Below are 9,635 nucleotides of genomic sequence, written 5' to 3' on the forward strand. Positions count from 1 at the left end.
TGTACACACACGTGCAAAGAGTTGTACCCACTGACTTTAAATCCGTGATCTACCTTTGAATCCCATGACATATGCCTTTTGGTATGATTAAACTGAGGGGGGAGAACAACGAATTGTGTACCTTGTTGATGCAGCGAAAATCGTTGAACTTACCATTAAAAAGAATTGTTCCAAATTCGATTTCGTCTCTCCTGAAAACGAAATTCTTGTTCACGAATTAAATACCTTTTTCTTTTACTGTATTTGTATCTTTGTAGGGAGATTATCACCTTGTGTTCTTCTCTGAAGAAGGGGAGCGTTTATTTATAGAGAGGAGAAGTTCTTAGAGAAAATAAAACTACCGTAAAAAACTAACTCACGTTGATTCCCACGCTCTCCCTTACTTTCTCAACGTGCGGTAGTTTTATTTTAGGAGTTATACCTTCCCTAGGTAACTTCCCTTAATTATATCTCCTTTAAAAAATAGATCGGGTCAGTCCATATGGGCGACCCGCGACCCAAATTCAATGTCCAACATCTCCCACTTCGCACATGATGGGCTAGACCCAAACACACGTAATTCATACTGGTAAATAGATTGTGCGACCTGCGAGCATTAAGAGCTACATTATTCTTACACCCTTTAAGGTTGTTTAATAGCTCTACGTAGAAATCCAATCACATGCGGAAAGGATTCACTACTACCATGAGGACCTTATTGTTACTCGCAATACCCCATACATTGTTGGCTATTCTAGTAGCAAGTTATCTGATCCCTCATCCTCGAAAAGAGGCGAACTCGAGTTCATGTTTAACTTTGTATCCACAATTACACTCAATACCCTCATGGTAAGTGTAATGGTCGACCTATGAATACAGGTTAAATTACTAAATTTTAGTCGTCTTCCCTTTCTACTCGAATCTTTCCATTCCAAATCAACTGCTTTCCTAGACATGCACTGCATTGCCGAATCACTCATGGCTATTAGTGACATGCTAAAGTAGCAACACTGATTGGCACTTCAAGAGACAGTAAAAGGTCAAAGGGTATTCTTATAAAAGTTGATATAACTTCTTTGGGATCTCACACAATGAAGAAACAGGGATTCATTCTTCCATTATCCCATGGTCGATAGCACACGTGGTATGAAACACATGTTACGATGTTCTCACCTTATATTGGCGCGTGTGTCTTATTCTTTTAATCATTCAACACCGTACAGGTTTTGGTCTAGACACCTCCAAATGTCTAACCTGAGTTTCTCACTTCAATAATCCTCAAACCATCATCTTAGAGAAACTTCCATCTGGCTTACAAAACAAGTCATAATCGAATTGTAAAATTCTTAAGTCTGATTAGTTGTCATGACCGACCTCTACAAGTGAATATAACCTCACATTATCCAAGGTTTTATAAGGTCTCATCTCTTCACGATTCTTAACGTAAGAGGCGATTGCTCGTGTGAGAGAGCAAATCTCGCGACTTTTTCGACACACTTTATCAACAAAATATTCATCACATGCATACGAGATATAAGCACAAATTCAAGAGTCAAATATTGATGAGTGTATTAAATACTTAAGTCGTTTTATAATACATAAATATATTCATATCCTTCGCAAACCTAGAGCCATAACATGTTTCTCAAATAGGTCTCTAGATATCGCCTTTGTAAAAAGATCAGCTGTCATGCTTCGCGTAGGAATGTACTGTAAATTTATCTCTCCACTTGCTACCATGTCTCTTACAAAGTTATACTTGATGTCAATGTGTTTGGTCTTGCTATGATACTTTGGATCCTTTGTATATGAAATAGCCGCTTGACTATCATAATATAGAGTCATGGCGCCCTGAGAGTTCTTTGCAATATCCAAATGTTCAAAGAATCTCTTCAACCAAACAACTTCTTGTACTGCAGACGCACAAGCTACGAACTCAACTTCCATTGTTGAAAGGGTTGTACAGGTTTGTTTCTTACTTTTCCATGATATAGCACCACCATTAAGTAAGAAGGCATAACCGGATGTTGATTTTCTATCATTCCGATCGCCAGCCCAATCAGCATCTGTATATCCTCTCAAGTATAAATCATTTACACTATAACATAGTGAATAATCTGCAGTTCCCTTCAGGTATCTGAAAATTCTCTTGACAGCTTTCCAATGATCTCTTCCATGATTGGATTGATACTTGCTAACCAGACCTACAACATAACAAATGTCTGGGCGAGTACACATTATAGCGTACATCAAGCTCCCGACAGCACTTGAATATGGAACTCGAGACATGTCTTCCTTTTCATTTTCAGTCCTGGGACACATTTCAAGGCTTAAAGTTTCACCTCTTGCTATAGGAGTATCCATGGATTTGCAACCATTCATGCGAAAACGCTCCAAAATTTTCTTTATATAAGTTTCTTGAGATCGACTCAATAACTTTTTGGAACGGTCTTTTTGGATTTTAACTCCAAGGATATAGTCTGCCTCACCCATATCTTTTATGTCAAATGACTTTGAAAGCCATGACTTGATAGTTTTCAAATACTCCAAATTATTTTCAGCCAATAAAATATCGTCCATATAAAGAGAAAGAATTACAAACATCCCATTGGACTTCTTCACATAAATGCAATGGTCTTCATTGATCATGGTAAAATCATATGAGATCACCTCCTTGTGAATCTCAAATACCATTGCCTTGAAGATTGCTTCAGGCCATAAATAGATCTTTTCAATTTACGGACCTTCTTTTCTTGGCCTTTAACGATGAAGCCTACAGGCTGTTCCATGTAGATTTCTTCGTTCAGTTCTCCACTGAGAAAAGTTGTCTTCACGTCCATTTGATGTAATTCCAAATCCAAACGTGCAACAATAGCCAAAAGTATGTGAATTGAGGTAAACTTCACAACTGGTGAAATGTTTCCTCATAATCTATTCCAGCTTCTTGAGTAAAGCCTTTTGCCACCAATCGTGCCTTGTATTTTTCTATTGACCCGTCCGCTTTGTGTTTAACTTTGAGAACCCATTTATTCCCAATGGCTTTACGCCCAGGCGGAAGATCAACTAGATCCCAGACTTTGTTGGTTTTCATGGACTCTAATTCTTCTTTCATTGCTTTCATCCACTCATCTTTTCCAGGGCTCGATAAAGCCTCAGTCACAGACTTTGGCTCATCTATTTCTATGGGAGATGCCAAGAAAATATAATCTTCAATTTCATAAGTACGTTTGGGTATTTTTTTCCTGGCACTCTTTCGTAGTTGAAATTCAGGTTCGTTAGAAGGATTTTGGGATTGGGAGTTCTCACTCCCACTCCCACTCGGATCAAGAATAAGATCTTGATCAATTTGATTATCAACTGTGTCAGAAGACACTTGCTGACTATCTGAGTTCAATATTTCATAAAGAGGCTCTCCATTCTTTACCTCGCCATTCTTTGGAAAATTATTTTCCAAAAATGTGACATCTCGCGATTCAATCTCAGTAACACTTCCATCCTCTAATTCACCAATGAACACATACCCTTTGGAGTGTTCTGAATATCTTATAAAGATACATTTCTTGCCTTTTGGACCTAATTTACCAAATTTGCTAAAAGAATCTTTTACATATGCAGCACAACCCCAAGGTCGTAAATCCTTTAAGTTTGGTTTATGACCAGTCCATAGCTCATAAGGAGTGGAAGAAACTGATTTGGAAGGCACTTTATTCAATATATAAGTTGCAGTCAATAATGCATCTCCCCAAAAGGAGATAGGTAAATTTGCCTGCGCTATCATGGACCTTATCATGTCCAGAAATGTTCTATTCCTCCTTTCTACTATACTATTTTGTTGAGGTGTGTATGGAATAGTTAACTGTCTAGTGAGTCCCTTTTCATTGCACAATCCTTCAAATTCTTTTGAAAGATATTCACGTCCTCTATCAGTTCTTAAGGTCTTAATCCTTTTGTCTAATTGATTCTCAACTTCATTCATATATATCTTAAAGCATTCAAGTGCTTCAGATTTATGAGAGATCAGATAGACATAACCAAAGCATGTGAAATCATCAATAAACGTAATGAAATATAAAGCACCAGACCTAGCCCTCACATTCATTGGACCACAGATATCAGAATGAATTAATTGCAATGGAAAATCAGCTCTCTTAGCCTTTCCAAATGGTTTACGTTTAATCTTTCCAGCAAGACAATTTTCACAAGTTGACATTTCAATTTTAGAGAAAGGACCTAGATGTCCTTCCTTAGCCAATCTATTCATTCGATCCTGTCCTATATGACCTAATCTTGCATGCCATGTAATAACATCAACATCATTGTTACTAGAATAACATGTCATAACACAACGGTTAACATAATAGTTATACGTAGAAGGATTACAATCTAACACAATAAAACCATCATAACGATGTCCAAAACCATAAAAAAATATTGTCTTGAGTAATTCTAAGACCACTGCGACTAAACTTCAAATTGAAATCTAAATCTAGAAGAACAGACACAGATACTAAGTTTCATCGAATCTCTGGAACATATAGGACGTCATGCAACATCAAATATCGGCCACCACGCATGTCCATTCTGCAAGTGTCTATCCCTTTGACTTCAAGCTTTGCATTATTTCTCACATATACATGCTTTGATCCAGGTGGAACTCGACGAAACTCTATAAATTCTTCTCTATCGCGGCTCACATGGTCGGTGGCCCCTGAGTCTACAATCCACACAAGATAAGATTCAGTTAGTAAAACAGTGCTAGAAACATATATAGCATTAAGAGATGCATTTTGAAATGCTACCTTTTTTTGGCTCAGTGCACTCACGAGCAAAATGCCCTGGAACTTGGCAATTGTAACACTTCATCTTGCTCTTGTCTTTCTTCTTGTAGAACCATTTTCCTTTCTTGGAATTTGGCTTGTTTCTTTTCTTGGAGGGTCCTTCTCCGGTCTCCTTACCCTTTCCATCATTTTTCCAGTTTCTCTTGCGTTTGAAGCTTGATCTTGATTCTACCACAAAGGCATTAGGTACAGTTTTAGCAGCACCAAGCCGCTCGTCTTCAAGCTCCACATGACGGGCAACATCAGTAAAAGTTTTGATGCTATCATTGTGGGTCAAGTTAACTTTCAAATGTTCCCAATTATTGGGAAGAGACCGAATCACTGCCTGAACCTGCTACTCATCAGAGAGAACATGGCCAACACTTTTGAGTTGAGCAATCATATTTGACATCACCCTTAGATGTTGCTTGACACCGTGATCATAACGTTTTTTGTACGTGTCAAACTTGATTGTCAGCTGTCGAAGGCGAGTCACAGTCCCCATATGCCTCCCTTAAATGTGCCCACATGGCTTGAGCAGTAGGATATTGCTCACATTCGTGGATGAGATCATCAGCAACTGAACTTACAATGATTCCACGTGCAGTGGAATCTTTCTTTTTCCAAACATTGTAAGTTTCCAGATCCCTCCTATGCTGGGCAGTGTTACCCTCCTCTGGGTGACTCATAACATGGTTAATACTTTCAAGAGTATCTTGCTCTTCTAGTACATACCACATCTTACGACTCCAGATATCGTAATTTTCACCATTCAGTTTGTCACCCTTGTTCAAGTCAGCAATGATACTTTTTGATGCCATGTCTGTTATTAGAGACAATATTACAAGTTTAACTCATCAATATATACTTCAGTTAATTTATGCATGTGATTACACACTCAAGAAAATTAATTATAATATTAATTCTACATTTAGTATAGAATCGAACGGTCACTACGTTTCCATTCATCATCTATATATTTTTAATTAATATTAAGACCACTTCTTAGTGTGTACATATTTTAAGTCTCAATCCATTACAAAAGGATATAATAAACAATGTATGTAACTAGTGAGACAAAAAAATATAATATAAATTTCATTAAAATAAAACACATAATAACAATTTACATGTTTGCTAGGACATCCATGTACCACTCGAACAGTAACTCTTGCTCATATACGCTAAAAGGTGCACTAGACCAATCCCATGTTAATTTGGTGCCACTGGGCCTCAAAATATCGAGCCCGGAACCCATAGGTATATATATATATATATAATTTGTACAATTAAGTTATTAAAAAATATGAATTTAAATTATAAAACAAACACATAATTATTAATGATAGTTTGGTGCCACTAGGCCTCAAAATATCGAACCCGGAACCCCCACATATATATAAATATCAGCCCGGAACCTATAGGTATATATATATATATAATTTGTACAATTAAGTTATTAAAAAATATGAATTTAAATTATAAAACAAACACATAATTATTAATGATAGTTTGGTGCTACTAGGATTCAAATACCGAGCTTGGAACCATAGGTATAATTTTTGTATAACGCTAAAAATTGTGTATCTCAAAAAATTAATATTTAATATACATAATAAAATACAATTAATGTTGTTTTAATTTATAATTGACGACATGGACGCGACTATACATCCCGGCCCTCGGACGTTGGATCTATTAGCCCTACAGCCCCAGTATAGATCCGAGTATATATGGGACGAACAGTTGCTTACACAGACTTTCCGGGCCAGGAGAGTGGATCTATTGTGAGATTTTTTGAGTCATAGAGTTCTACATCCCCGCGTGGTCCATTACATGGAGGAGATGGGATTATATAGGATTATTAGGATTGGCCGGATACAGCTCGACTGGGCTTTGATCACGACCTTGATTGAGCGGTGGCGACCGGAGACGCACACTTTCCATCTGCACATCGGCAAGGCCACCATCACACTCCAGGACGCTGAGATTTTATATGGACTGTCCGCTGATGGCTTGCTAGTTTTACTGCCTGCGACTATGAGATATTATTCGCAGCAGTCTTATTGGGATATGCTGCACATGCTCACGGGTTTCAGGCTGGAGGACGAAACTGTAGCGTCTGGGTCCAGTCGTATGCAGTTGGTCCCCATTAGAGACCACCTGGTGCAGATCCACCATACTATCACCGATGAGTCAGCGGAGGTGGATGTACAACGATATACGAGGCTGTTGTTGCTCCTTCTACTTGGGGGGTCTTGTTCCCGAACACTTCGGGGAACCTAGTGAGCCTCCGTTTTCTGCATCATATTGGCCGGTTCAAGGATACAACCATCTACAGCTGAGGTGGTGCTGTCATATCATATTTGTACAAACAGATGTGTTGGGCTTGCATCGGCATACAGAGAGATGTTGGTGGCTTTCTGCCGCTTCTACAGGTGACAACATATTCAAATAATATGTCCATTAGTTACAATTCTACCTAGTTATAGTTAATCTTATACTTTACGTCAACTTTGTATGTTAGGTTTGGGCCTGAGAGCGATTTCTGCAGTTTCAGCCACCTCTACCACAACTACCAGCTAATGTAGAAATTCTGCATCTCCCTCTAGCCTTTAGGTGGGTTATGCGTCGTACTCTTGCACGAGAGTATGATGCCCATCATAATCTCCCCCTTGCAGGGATGTGTTGGATCTGCTGGAGGACGCACAGGTGAATATCTAACTAAACTTACCTGTTATAGATTAACTTAGTGTTGCGCATACTAAAGGTTTGTGTTCTTATTTGATAGTTCATCTGAACGTCGTACAACGATGAGGTGATAGGTACCCTGCCAGCGTATTGCACGTTCGGCCGACATATTTGGAGGGCTTCTGTCCCGCTCATATGCCTCGATATTGTCGAGCATCATGCCTCCGAGCGGGTATTTTTTCAGTTTGGCCCGTCGCAGCCTATACCGAGTCCGCCTGCATGGCTTGCTTTACATTATGAGAAGGATGATCGGTCCAGGACGGACGACACATTTATGGCATGGCTTGACGAGCAGTTGGGTACTTGGGACAGGCGAGGGGACTTGACCCCACCTCCGCAACACTTTCCTATTCAACGTTATATGGCGTGGTACCGCACTGTTTCCCGATTTTTTATCGGGAACCCAGTTCATCAGGCACACGGTCGGTACGTCCCATACGCCGGGAGACACGAGGCCCTGGTATGTTTTCTGTTATTATTATTTATATACCTGTAATTTAGTGCCAAATATGTAGTTTATATTTTTTACTTTGTGCAGGCGATTGGATTGCATACCGTCTATCATATGGGGCAGCAGATGCAGAGTCATGTCCACGATCCTGTGGTCATGCAGGAGTATAGTAGTCGATTCATGGATGTGGCTGCCCAGACACTGTAGCGAGCCCGATCGGATCAGCGTTTGGCACACGAGGCTGAATATATAGACCCAGCACAGTACCAGCGAGGTCGTGGTATCCCACGAGCTAGACGTGCCCGACGAGTTGGTGGTGCCGGGCGACGTGGTCGTGGGCGGAGAAGAGGTGGTCCCCAGCAAGGGGGCGTTGAGGCTCCTGCTGATGATGTTGCTGCTGATATGGCAGGTGGCATGCATGAGACGGACATGCCGTTTTACAGTCTTGGAATTTATCGCACTCCAGTGCCATCGCAGGTGACCCCATCGAGTCAATTATTGATCACGGGCTCGTATATTCAAGGAGTGGATTGGGGTAGATACTTCCTAGGCCCGTTTACCACTATTAAGGATCGACCGACCCGAGATTTTTATAGTGGGCGCCAACTGAGTTATGGCTCCACATCACATGCGCAGGTATGAGTTTATTAGTATTGAATTTAAATTTGTTTTAATTGTAACTTATTTATTTCCTTTAACTTTATTAATTTCCTTTTTAAGGCTTCATGCGATGCTGCGACAGATGACTACATTCAGGATCCAGACACGATGATGGTAAGACAATATAAATTATTGTGAATTGTTATGTAGTTTTCTATACTAAGTTTCATATATTATGTAGCCTTCTATTGGACCTGACAGCACCACCGATACATGTCATCCTGCGCCGCATCTGGCTATAAGGAGACGACTTGATGATGATAATCATGATAGTGCACCCAGGCGGGAGGGGATGCAGCTCAGGCTAGCGACTGCATTGAGACACACCGGATGCGTGACACATTGATTCGGCCTTCCTTTTTTTTATTTGGTGTAAATAATATTTTTGTATACATTAACAACAATATTTAATCGAATATGCCCATTACTCTTTTTAGATCCCCATTCGTTTGATAGTTTCATATAACAACACAAGCACTTAAACTTAACTTCCACTTCAATTAAAATAAAATTTAGTACAACAAACAAGGAAAATATTACTACAGTACAAACACAAGCTCAAACACAAACATAGCAGGCCAACATAATAAAAATACATGAAATATGAAAAATACACTAAACACATACATGCCAATGTTTAGCCCCGGTTGCCATTTATTCTCTGCTCTAACCACACACATAACATAGTGTTCAACCGCGCTAAATACATAACGTACTATCTAATGGCGTTATATTTTGCGTGTTAAATATCATGATGTTGAAAAGACAACTTTATGTCAGCTGGTCAGCTTTTTCAGTTCGACAAGACAACACACACATAACATAGTGTTGACAAGACAACTTTTCGGGTGATGTCACATTAACCAACAATAGGCTACCTCGTCTTCTTGCCTGATAGAATCCATATGCCTCCGGAATTTATGCTGTTGGTGGTCTGTTACTGCCATCCACATCAAATCATGTAGATCCTTGTTGGG

At 39.5% G+C, this 9,635-nt stretch overlaps 1 protein-coding gene across 1 annotated transcript; it reads left to right on the plus strand.

The window, feature by feature from the left end:
* The first annotated feature begins 8,212 nt into the window (after window positions 1–8,212).
* On the plus strand, window positions 8,213–9,075 carry LOC107784105 (uncharacterized). The gene is made up of 3 exons (XM_075254376.1): window positions 8,213–8,634; window positions 8,719–8,772; window positions 8,840–9,075. Exons 1-3 carry the CDS (start codon window positions 8,401–8,403, stop codon window positions 9,002–9,004), a joined length of 453 nt encoding a protein of 150 aa, XP_075110477.1. The 5' UTR covers window positions 8,213–8,400; the 3' UTR covers window positions 9,005–9,075.
* The last annotated feature ends 560 nt before the right edge of the window (window positions 9,076–9,635 follow it).

This window comes from Nicotiana tabacum, chromosome 6 (genome assembly GCF_000715075.1).
Source record: "Nicotiana tabacum cultivar K326 chromosome 6, ASM71507v2, whole genome shotgun sequence".
NCBI classification, from domain to species: Eukaryota; Viridiplantae; Streptophyta; class Magnoliopsida; order Solanales; family Solanaceae; genus Nicotiana; species Nicotiana tabacum.

What these genes read in the sequence shown, in the direction of transcription:
- LOC107784105 (XM_075254376.1), top strand. Translation starts at nt 8,401, where the DNA reads ATGGCAGGTGGCATGCATGAGACGGACATGCCGTTTTACAGTCTTGGA. An exon ending in GCTCCACATCACATGCGCAG is followed by an intron (nt 8,635 to 8,718) that starts GTATGAGTTTAT and finishes TTCCTTTTTAAG; the next exon opens with GCTTCATGCGATGCTGCGAC. An exon ending in AGGATCCAGACACGATGATG is followed by an intron (nt 8,773 to 8,839) that starts GTAAGACAATAT and finishes TATATTATGTAG; the next exon opens with CCTTCTATTGGACCTGACAG.